Raw genomic sequence first — 12,602 nt, forward strand, 5'->3', positions numbered from 1 at the left:
AGGAAGAGAACACGCTTGCACGTACATTGAGCTTTTCTCTTTATTAACCATTTACAGATGGGAAAATCACTGTAGGCCTACACAAAGCGGCAAGGAAAGCACATTTATCTGCTTTATCAAAATTACAAAACAGAATGCAACAGAAACTACTTCGATAAAATAACAACAAATTAATGCTGCTGTCATTTTGTTCAACAGAGATTTAGTTTTTTTGTCAAAGCATAAAGACTTTGTGAGGGGAAACTTTTCTAAAATCTGTAGTTTTGTCTTGAACATGTTTGAATAAATATTAAGAAATGCAATATGTACCACTGCACGTTTACAGATGTTATCTGCCACTTGTAGAACCACCGCTACATGAGCATCACTTGAAACACTTGATCACATTAACATGGCAGTAATGCTAAAACAAAAACGTACAATACAGAACAACAGAAGAGAACACCGCAAAGCAAAGACACAAAACTTTTTCACCCGAAAAAGAAAATTCTGTCATCGTTTACTTATCCTCATGCATTTCAAACCTGTATGACTCTTCTGCAGAACACAAAGGTTACGGGCATTCTACAAAATACCTTCTTTTCTGTTCTGCAAAAGAAAGAAAGTCATACGTTTTTGAAATGACAATGAGTAATGATTGAATATTCATCCCATTAGTAAAAAACGTAATGCTCGAGCTCCCTCTAGCGGTAGTACATGGCACACACACAAATGTCTGAGCATCTGATTGGCTCATAAGACTAATACAAATACTATTTAAGTACGAAATTTGGCTTTTAATAAATTCCCCATCAAAGCTTTCAGCCCATTCTCTTGACATCCGTAACAGACTTTCTCTCTGTTGACTACAAAACATTTAAATTGCTCTGTTGACTGGTCTTTGTACGCATACACAAAGAGCACAGAATGGCTTTGAAGACAGTCACAAACACAGTAATAATAGAATAATCTCTACTTCAAACATATACAGTGTGTAGTATAATCTTTACCTATATAATGCAAGTAATAAATGCTCTTTAAAACCAGAATGTGGAACTTAACTTATACATTACAATAAAAAAGAATGAATTAAAAATGGCAAAGGAACAGTTTGCACCACTTGGCACTGATGAGGACAAGTTCAACTTACAGTAAGTATTATTTAACTCTGAAATGAAAACTTTAAAAAGAGGGAGGGTTACGGTATGGCTTGACCATTCGTCTAATGGTTAACAGTACAAATTATTATTTCAAGTGTAAAGGTGTTTTTATCACAGGAACTCACAAAACTCAGAAAACAAGCTCCCTATTTTTCCTTAAGTGTTTGGGCATGGAAAAAAACGTTTTGAAAGTACAGCTATTAAGACTGCACACATGCTCAAGGATTTTCTTACTTTTTACAGTAAGTGGTGGTAAAAACAAAACAGAACATGGAAGATTTGGTCATTACAGTGAAGAAGATGGTACAATGGAGCAATTGGGATCATATAAAATGTATCCAATCCAAGCAATCCTTGGTGTGAGAAGGCCCTGCCCGGCTCAAATACAAAATAAGAATCAGCTTGCATCTGTTCTCAAGAGAACATTCAAATAAAACCATAAATGATAAAAGGTGTTTGATCCTCAACCACATTAATGATAAACTTTTAAATTTGTTTTTTAAGAAAAACATTGTAACCATCTCTGATCTGTATGGAGCCGAGTAACAATTATGATTTTGTTTGCTGTGAGACTAGTTTTGTGAGACAGGATTCTGTCTGCCATACTTGGACTCTTAAGAAAACCACATCTCCTCACCTGACCGTCACCTGTCTCGTGCGGCTGAACTTCACATATATTTACCTAATGGATTGAGGTGAATACTTTATATGAGTGAACAAATTCATCTAAATAAAAATTACTAACACTCTAAATCTGCTCTTTACTGTGAAAATATGACCTCTGTAACAAATATGAAAACATAAGCTAGCAAAAAGAGGAACAAAACAAGAACTAGAAATAACAGTGTGATGTGCAGTGCATTATTACAAAAAAGTAAAACAAACCATAAACACCATAAAATATTCAGACGCTATAGGTACAGAACATTTGTACACAAGTGGAAATGTACAGCTCATTTCACAGAGAACTGTAACAGATGAAATATCATCTCTCTAAATATAATAATATTCTTGTGATGTAAGAGATCAACATAAAAATTCACAAAAAATTATAATAAAATAAGCCAAAACACTGATCTGTACACACGCACATACACACACACACACACACACACTTTCTCTCTAACACTTTGAAAATGGAATGAGCCAAGGTTGTAGTTCAGTTTCCCATTGTTTCCCTTCCCTTGTTCCTCACACTTTCATACATGCCTGGAACTTCTTAAAAGACCTTCTCCTTTCTCTGTCATCCGCCCACTCTGAGGGGATTTCCCTGGATCGGACCGTCAGGTTAGGCGGCCACTTCCAGGGCAGGGAGCAGGCCTTTCTCTGTCAGATGAGCCTTGAGTGAGTTGAAAATGTGAAGCTGCTGGTCGGGTCTCAGGGCAAGTAGCTGTTGGATAACTTTAGTGGGGTTCGGCCCTCTGCAAAGAACAATTAATGGAATTATCAAAGCAAAGAGTTAAAAAAAAGATATACAATAATTGAAAAAAGAGATTAGACATCGGCGTGCTTGCATAGCCACAACTGCGATTAGAAGATGTGTACTATATTAAATATGATCAGTTATATATCGCACACTAAAGAAAATAAATCACTTAGTTAAATACACCACAAGAAAAAAACAATTCAAATGCACATCGCTGAATTGTAGCCCTACCTGATAAAGCTGGCGATGTAAACATTTACAAATGTGGCCATGAGGTACTGACAGTCAAAACGGTCCATGATTCCTCCATGACCTGGAATGGTGTTAGCAAAGTCCTGGAAAGTTGTGAGACACGTAACCAGATTAGAAACTCAACATAAAAGATTAATTTAACTTCCATATAATCATAGTGAATAAGGACTGCTGCTGTTGAACTCAGAACACAAAAAAATGGTTCAAAATAATTTGCGTTCTACATCCCATAAATGTTGAAACTATATGTCCGGAACAGATAGAAATGAAAAGTACATCATGTACATCATGTATTAAAACCTAGAATGATCCATTTAGATGTTGATAGGAAGTAGTCGACACTTTTAAAATAGATCCAGTCTTTTTTATACCTTCAAGTGAGCTTTGATGACCACGGACACATTACACCCACCTTGATCTTGAAGGCTCTTTTGAAGCCGCTGGCAAAGAAGCCTCCGAAGGGTCCCATGATTGAAGCAAAAGCTGACAGAGCGATGCTGTGGATCTGGAATGGGTACAACTTCACTGTGGTCTAACAGAGAAAGTAAAAATGCAGATTTTTCATTTAGACACAGAAAATAAAGTCTTTTTATTAAAGCCAGCCCTGAAATCCATAACTCTATCAATAATCTGACATCATTTAAACTTTGACCCCTGTTCCACTGACCTACCTAATATTGATACATTCAAATGACGTATTGGTATGTAGACACACAGATAGAAAAATAAAATCATGTTGTTGTGTTGTGGGCACAAGGGGGTTGTATTGCCAATTTTCTTCAGGCTTTTAGCCTGCACAAGTTTTTTAAGTGCAAAACATGACACCAATGGAGCAGCAGCAAATCACATGATCACAAATTTGAGCTACAGGAAAAAATATGGATTTTCTTCAGAGTTTCCCTCATCTCACCATCTCATGCTCAAAGTCGTGCAATTTTTATCACGTTACCTTTCCTAATACAAGCCGGATGCGTGTCCATCTGAACAAAAACGCTTGCGCGTCTGGGGTTTTGGTATCGGTTTTAAAACATGCGGAATTGAGAAAATAAATTGTGGGACTGATGTAAAGAGAGTTATTGAGAGATAAAGTGCAGGACCTGACTGATGCGAGTAATAAAAGCTTTCATTAAAAAGAAAGGTCAAAAAGCAGATACAAGCAATACAAAAGTAATCCTTGCGGCTCCTGTCGACATATAAAAGTATTATGAAGCAAATTATTCAGTCTCTAAAATAATGATTAAATATCATCTGTAAACTACAGCTTCTGCGACAAACTTAGGACGAATATCAATTGCACTCAGGTGCCTTATTCACTTAGAAGGGCAGAGCTCTAGAACCTGAATAATAAATATGAACGCGATTTTCTCTTTGACAGACACTTTGCAGTCGTACCTTTCACCACGGGTGCAAACATGACGTCTAAAACACGTAATTCTGGTTGGCCCAAGGACCAAAAAAGACGATTTCAGTCCTTTTTTTAAAGAATGTTCCCAGTGACTTGGAACTGTGAGAGTTATAAGAATGGTGAAAGATTTGCAGAGAGAGGACAGCAAGCAGATGCTGTGTATGAGAGACCGCAGAAAAAAGCACAGAGACCGAAAAAGACAGAAAGAGACATGCAAAGCATGTGTGTAACAGATTGTGTGTGTGTTTACCCAGCCGGTGACAGATTGCAGCACAGACGGCAGGCTGTAGTCCTGAAGCTGGAAGAGCTCGGATGGTTCACAGTCCACTGTGAAACGGTTGGAGTCATTATTAAACTCCACTGGACACACAAAACAACGGTAACCTGCCATCACGTAAGACAGCTGGAGATAGAAGATGGAAGAATTTATTATTATTGTCATTATTCATGAGACTCAAATGAATGTTTTGTGAGACGTACGAAGTCTTACTTACCAAGATCCCAAACACAACAGTTGCGAAGAAGCCACCGATAAAGCCCTCCCAAGTCTTCTTAGGAGACAACTGCCCAAAAAAGAGACAAAAATAGTATTAAAAGGGCTGTGTGGTAACAAAAATGGTACAGCTGAAATGTTACGTTTACTTTCACAGCACCACAAACCTTGATGAGAGGGGTGCGGCCGAAAAAGAAGCCAAACATGTAAGCCATGATGTCATTACAGATAACACAGGAGATGGGCACAATAAACCTGCACACACATAACCGGTTGTGATATACAAACGCATCAAACTCTCCGGAAACCAATAGTTTGAATGTGTAAATGTTGACAGTGTTTAGTGGTAGACATGATGCATCATCTCACCAGATCATCCCCTCAAACAGGTTATGAATGATTAAATGGGACTGAGTCACCACAATGAGCAGGGTCACATGAGTCCAACCGAACTGCAGAGAAAGAGACATTTATAACCAACGTTTCTGTCAGCCAATGTTTTCACTGAGCTTAATTCTGGGATAGTTTTATCATTACAGGACAGATGTAATACTGCCTAAGATTTTGGATAATGCACCTTCTGGGTGCCTGCTTATGATGCATATAATAAGCAAGCATGTGTCTTTGTACTGAATTTAAATAGAGGGTGATTTGAGGACCTGTAGTCAACATACAAACTTACCATGTAGAACTGCAGGCGATAGTGTTTCTTCACTAGGCTTAAAACAAACATGCAGAACCCTGAAAACACACAAATCACACACGTTACACACATTTGGTACAAAAAGATCATCCCTGCATGTCTGTCTGGCTATTTCTGGGCCAGTCACACTGACACCCCTGTAATTGTGCCCTGTTTGACAGGAAGTAGTCTCAGCCTCAGACGTCACGCCCACGTTCCGTTGGCTGAAGGTCTGATGCATATGGCACACTTTTTGGGAAACACTTAAGCACGAAGTCGTCATTTAACGGACCGTCTGGAAACAACGAAGTCGTCTGATCTAAGAAGTTAGCTGTCTTGTTTACAACGGTTGCTATAAGATCGCTCATAATACAGTAACACATTTGAAAAGAAGTGGAAGAGCCTCAATAAATGTGCGTGTAATAGAAATTGAAAGCAAAGACCTGCTTAAATCTTACAGCTCCTTCAAATTTATAATATTATATCTTTTAAGAACTATTTATGGGGACATTCATTTTAAGTGGTGTCCGAATTTATAGTGGAAATTATTAAATGTACTCATTCATTCCCATGATGCATTGCAATAACAAGTCTACAACCAATGTACACTCACGGCTAGCTGTTAACCATCAATCATGAGGCTCGCACAGAAGATGGTGCCTGCGGGGTGCAGAGTGTCTGAATTCACTCCCTCGCTCACATGTGCTCTTTCAATACGATGGACTATATTAGCGACTAATGAAAGGAATAGGGTATGGGGCCAATATCAGACACAGTCAATATTTCCCAGCTAGCTATGCTACATGGTTAAAATATACCTGAAAAATACAGAACCCCAAAGAGCATAACATAACAGATATTGGTAAATGCTAAACACTATCTTAGTTTTAGCAACAGCGAATGTTATGCTTGCGCTTGCAATAAAATAAATACCCAGTCGTTTAAAGACACACCCATGCAGACTATAGTGAGTCATCTCCAAAACATCGCTGGAAGTGTATGAGATCAGCATCCTGTTACTGACAGTTTTGGTAGATCCCATATTTGAGAGGAATTTTACATCATGTTACCAATTACCAATCTACTAGGCCATTTCAAAGTATCTCTCCATTTAAAACCATTTCAGAGCAAAGAACAAAAACTGAATTTCCTCAACAGGGCGACAGAGATGTGTTTATAGTTAAGCCATTTCACCAAGCCCTAGTATAACGTGTTGATGCTCAAGATCTGCTATAATGAAATCTGACGTCTTGCTTTTTTGAAAATGAGAACAGGGGAACACAGACATGCAGAGAGCTGAACCACATCCTGCACAGCACCTACTTCACATTTAAAAGACGCTTCAAAACCTCAACACTACTCTATGACAATGTGAAACACAAACCCCATCTTGAAGGCTGAGCATTAACGTAAGCATTTGTTTGTTGAGTCATTAATAATCAGCATCTTAAACAGTCCATGGCTCTCACAGGTCTTTTTTTGGCCCCAAAAACAACAAGTGTCTCCAAGTGCTGTGTTTGAAACATGAGGTTCTAACCTGTGAGGTATAGGGCAAAGGAAATGAAGCGATGGTATTTGCTGAGGATACGTAGACAATCCTCCCTCTGCACCAGGGCGAAGAAGTAATCCGTCACCGTTTCACCATAGAAGAAGTAATTCACACACAGCAGGAAGTACCTAATAGAAACCGTTACAACTGGCAGTCATACAACATTATTAAAAAGCCTTCAAATATAATCATCTAGTCATTGTGCTTAAAGTTGTCGTGAGGTCATATTTAGAACACTGTTAGTGACAGAAAATGTACATGGATGACTACATGGATGAATGCTATAATATGCTACGTACTTATTACTAATGTGAGCAAGTGCTACAACTTACATCTGACTTACCAAATATATATTAAAACTAAAAAGAGGTTTAAGGAAAAGTTCACCAAGCGTTCAAATGTCAAAGTGTGAATCTCATCAAAACCGTTAAGAAAAACCCAAACAAGAAAGGAAAAAAAACGTTTTGCATGAACTTAAATTTCATGTCATTTTGAGGAGATGGAGCTTAAAAAGATATTCTACTAATATAAAACCTGTCATCATTTATTCACCCTCATATTGTTCAGAAACTTTAGATGATTCTTTCTTCTGTAAAACAAAAGAAGTCATTTTGAAAATGTCTCGGTGGTTTTGTGTCCATACAATGAAAATCAATGGGAGGCAATATCGTTTGGTTACCAACGTTCTTCAAAACATCTTCTTTTGTGTTAATCTTACAGGTTGGAATAAATGTTCACGGAAATAATTGTAATTTTTTTATCCAACATCCCTTTAAGCACATCCCTAAGAATGTTATGAAAGAGTCGGAAGGCAAAAGATCTCAAGAATTCTTTAACATAAGTATTCAGCAAATAAAAATGAACACATATCTATAAATATTTCATACCACATAAAAAAACCTGGTGAACTTTTCCTTCAGCATCGAAAAACGAACAAGACTGCTTCCCTATGATCTATTCCAGAGTGGATTTAGCATACCTCTATACAGCTTGTGAGAGCATGTATGACTGGATAAATAGGTGCAGCATAAACTAGTTTAACACAGAAAATGAAAGAACTTTTAAGACATTCAAGCCAGAGCGGCATCGTGTTGATGACCTCTAATCACAGTCTTGAGCAGTGGGAGAGATAGAGAGATGTGGGGTGAGAGATAATGAGAGGAGGGAGAATGGGATTCACTCTGTGTGAAAACAAAGGTGGCAAGGTGCGTGTCGCAGGTCTCACCAGCTTAGTGTTCGGAACCACGGCAGGTCGTATGAGTGATAGACACTGTAACCAATTGTGATAATCTCATGGAAACACTTGATCTGAACGCACAGCACCTGTGAAACAGAGAGAGAACAAGAATGCGTAAACAAGAGGCAAGGTACAAAGATGGGACATTCTTTTGTGCTTTGTCTGGTCGCTTGTGAAAACTGTGATCATACAGGAGACTTGCATGTTGCATCACATATAGTTTTTTATTCAGCTTTTCTGAGTTGTTTTAGGGTACAGGGTTTATACTAGAGTTGCACCGATACATACAATAATCGGTAACCGATGATCAGGGCCGATATATTCTGCCAACCAGAGTCCTCAACATACAATGAATTATGTATAGAAAATGTTAAGAAAGATCGTCAGTTAGATGTTCCATATTAATAGCCATTATATGAATGAATCAAATTCAGAAATGTTCTTAATTTAATAATCGGTATCGGCAGATATCCCTCTGAATAATCAGTTATCGTATTTGTGGAGAAACTTCGTATCAGTGCATCTCTAGTTTATAATTATGATATATACAAAAATATTTTATACGTATGTGACAGTGGACCAATCAGAAATAGCCTGCACCACAATTACCAGTCTATAATGTCAAAACTTCTTGACATGACTATGTCTGGTTGTAATGTGACATATTGAGCATCAACCCCAACAATTTGACTTGCAGATTGTATGTTGCAACTGAAGACTTGCAGCTTTAAGGGTCATAAGACGCTATCTATAAACAACCATTGTGCAATTTAGCACTCTTAACCCCAGAGGGTGGCTGTCCATTTAAATAGAAAATATTTTTGCACTTAAAACCTTCACAACCTGACCGGTTTAAAGCTATTACTATAACCAGTAAAAAAATTGTTTGAACCCAGAACATCTTTTTAAGAAGTTGTTGGTGAGAGAAGATACTCACAATCATCATCAGCACCATCGGACCCAGATAAATAATAAAGAAGAAGAAGGAGATCATGGCCAGAGTTAGGATACCCCTCACCCACCAGTTCTTCCATCTGCAGGAGAGACAAACACATTAACGCAAAAGATATTGGGTGGGAAAATAATCTTCCTAATCGAGGGCCGTAAGCTTGTGAGGCTTTTTATTGTGTCAACCATCTGCACGGTGCCGGGTGTTTCCAATATTGCTGGTGAGACTGGTTATACAGTAACATCATTGTGCCATAACTAAACCGTTCAGTTTGTGGTCCTGAAACAAGGAAGAAACAAGGCTCCCTAAGGAATTTCGAATGGGTTTTTAAGAATAGTGACTTGTGTTTCTACAGCACACAGCAGATTCATTTATATTTAAGGTATGACATAGTGAAATCTTATTTTACGCAAAACCACTAGAAAAATAAATAAGAAGTTACCAAGGAAACCTAAAGTGAGTCGGCCAAGCATTTAAAAAAAATTCCTTCACTTATTTTTGATCGTACAAGGAAGTTGCTCTTACCGGGAGGAGAGACCCGAGAGAGCTTTGTTTAGAACCTCCGGTGTGTCATCGGCAGAAACAGGAACCTCGGGAATCCCGGAATCTGATTTAGCCTCGTTGTCTGAGGCTCCATCTCTATCAGACCTGCCCTCTGTCTCGGAACCCTAAAGAGAATGAGAGATGATGTCACAAACATGAGCCAGATGAAGTCATCATTCACTTTATTTGCATAACATACTAAGTAACAGTTGCAAGACGCGTTTGTGTTCTTTTGGTTGTTTCCCCACCTAAACCTAATGCATCAAGTAAAAACAAAAGGGTGACATCTGTTCTTTCCTGCTGTGTCCGTTTTTAAACACAAACACGCATTTTGAGTTAACCCCCAGAAGAAAAAGAGAAGAAATGTTGGTAAACATAAAGCCTGTGAAATGTTTATGCTATATAAGGAAGCATGTGTGTCTAACAGCGTACACAGTAGCCTATTGCACAAACACTAATGACCTATCTTCATCACCATAGCAACAGGCTGCATGTGTCATCATCAGTTGGGGCCGCACCAGTCGGTTTGTTCTAGAAACCCGGTTTCTCTTCGGACCTGCTAACAGAGAGCGCCCTCAAGCTGGCACATCGCGGCTTGCACCGACACTCGACAGCTCCCTCCGAACCATAAGAGGATCCAGTGTTGCCATGGAGACGGACTACATCCTGATATTTAACATGCCAGAGTTTTAAAATACCGTCCCTCTCCTTCACCCACCTCCTCCTCCCCCATGTTCCGCCCCTCGGACCGCAAATAGCTCATCAGAACATCCCATTGTTCCTGAGAAAGGAGATATAGTTCAGTCTTCCTGACTGAGAGATACTTTAATGAATTTGACTTGTGATAAAGTTGCAGCACATTGGACATCTGGAACAAGAAACTCTGACTAAAGCAGCAACATTACAATGACAGGCGACATGTGTCGGAGTCATTTATAACTCAAGATCTACTGTTGACTTTAAAAGAATGTTTTAGCAAAGCACACCCTGAGGAACGAGAACATTCCCTGCTTCCTGTCTATTGTAAAGAAAGACGAAGTTAAAGTTATACAATAACCACAATGTTATCCTACATTTAACAAGTACACAATGTGCGTCTCTGTCATTACAATGACTTTAGTTTAATCTAATAAACTTAATGGACTGGCCTCATTCCGAGTAAGTGAATGAATTCTTCGAATTCCCTCACAGCAACCAAAAATAAGTAAAGAAACTGGGTACTGAACATTATCCTGCTTATGAAACAGCAGGGATTCACCAAACAACTAATATTAACTGAGGGGGGAAAGACATGACAATTTTAATAGTAAAAGTGACACTTGTCATTCACAGTTATTACACAATGTTTGAATGCAGAATTTCTCAATAGTACATTTGAACATAGATTCATTGTGTGACAAACGGTGACATTCAAAACATATAAAACGGGTCGGATGCTTAGCAGTGTGTGCTTAGCAATGCCAGAAAGCCTGGACCAGGTCATCTCAAACTCAAAAACAACATGGTTGCATGATGGACCAGCCAGCAATATCAAGTTTGGTCTAAACTGAAGTCAGCGGTTTTATTTTGCAACAAGGATCAAAGAAAGATTTCCATGTTTCAGAACTTGTGGATTATTTAAGACCCTTTCACAACATAGCAAGCTGGATTATAATACATGATTGATTCTTTCCTTCAACACTCTGGTGTGGGCTGTGACGTAACCCTAAAGATAGATGAAACTGTTCTGCTTCTGTCTTCTTTAGATACATTTCCCCAAGGAGCAAAAGGGACAAAAATAAAACGCATGGTTCCATGGTCGACCGCACAAGCCAATGACCTCAGGATATTCTTACAAACTAATGAATAATCATATGAACAGAGAAGCCCGTGTACTACACAGACAGCAAACGTAAGCATGCATTCGTCATGCATCCAGATATATATATAGAATCTGTAAATCAAGTGTCGTGTTAATGCGATCTCACAGTTTGAGTCCTCATCCCTAAACGTACATAAATGATGTTGTCTCACCCATTTGCTAGGCGGTTGGCCTTCCCTCTCTATGACCTCCAGCTCCATGTCCACCCATGCACACCTGTGCTATCCTCTACTCGGGGTTTCCTTTCTGATCCAGAGTCAGACAACATTAAGCTCTGTGAGTTTCAACTCGCCTCCCTGAACAGTACACGGATTGTTCACGCCACTTTAACTCGTTTAAGTAACATGGCAACCCCAGGCAGGAAACACGCGGAGGCCTGATAAGTGCATTTTGTGTGGTTTGGACAGACAGGAAACCTTAAGTACAAAGAAGATCAGTCCCTGATGCTCTCATCCGTGAGCTCGAGCCCGAATCTGCTAAGTTACACTATAACAGGAAGTCACGAAAGCTAGAAACCATTCGTCAAACCAAAACATGAACTTAGACGTTATAACGTTACTTTCACGGAAAGTGACGTAGTTGTCAACCACGCGTATCTCAAACGAAACACAGCAGATGTTCGCTGTCCATGACAGGACAGCATGTAGCATGTATGATAGCTATAACAAGATCCATCGCTCGTTTTACATATTACCTTATCTTTCGAGTGATGATGCTGCAGCTCTTTTTCCGTCGCTCCTCGGTGTCTTAATTCTTTCATGCTGGACTCCGTTTGATGACAATTAAAGATCTAAAGACGATGAATTTGCAATCGTCTTGGGGGTCTGCCACTCGTTTACAATGATTGTTATTGAGACATGACGGGAAGCGACTGCGCATGCGTATTATGACGGGGCGGGGACCGCCATCTAGCGGTAAGGCTTAAGAAGACAGAAAGAAGAATCGATAGATTAATGCGCACGGTGTGGTGGTGATACAACAGATTCAAACAACTACAGCTGTCTTAAAAATATATGAGCTGTCGTGGTCAAATTGCACAAAGGAGAGTTGCAAACCGATCGAAACA

At 39.0% G+C, this 12,602-nt stretch overlaps 1 protein-coding gene across 1 annotated transcript; it reads right to left on the minus strand.

Annotated features, from left to right (window-relative positions):
• Positions 1–23: 23 nt before the first annotated feature.
• On the minus strand, positions 24–12,409 carry cds2 (CDP-diacylglycerol synthase (phosphatidate cytidylyltransferase) 2). Its single transcript, XM_079481821.1, has 13 exons — positions 12,231–12,409; positions 9,658–9,800; positions 9,121–9,217; positions 8,172–8,269; positions 6,935–7,074; positions 5,398–5,456; positions 5,085–5,167; positions 4,883–4,970; positions 4,717–4,785; positions 4,473–4,625; positions 3,230–3,349; positions 2,797–2,900; positions 24–2,560 (listed from the first exon to the last, which is right to left on the minus strand). Exons 1-13 carry the CDS (start codon positions 12,294–12,296, stop codon positions 2,428–2,430), a joined length of 1,353 nt encoding a protein of 450 aa, XP_079337947.1. The 5' UTR covers positions 12,297–12,409; the 3' UTR covers positions 24–2,427.
• Positions 12,410–12,602: the final 193 nt, after the last annotated feature.

This window comes from Barbatula barbatula (genome assembly GCF_947034865.1).
Source record: "Barbatula barbatula genome assembly, chromosome: 2".
In the NCBI taxonomy this organism is placed as follows: domain Eukaryota; kingdom Metazoa; phylum Chordata; class Actinopteri; order Cypriniformes; family Nemacheilidae; genus Barbatula; species Barbatula barbatula.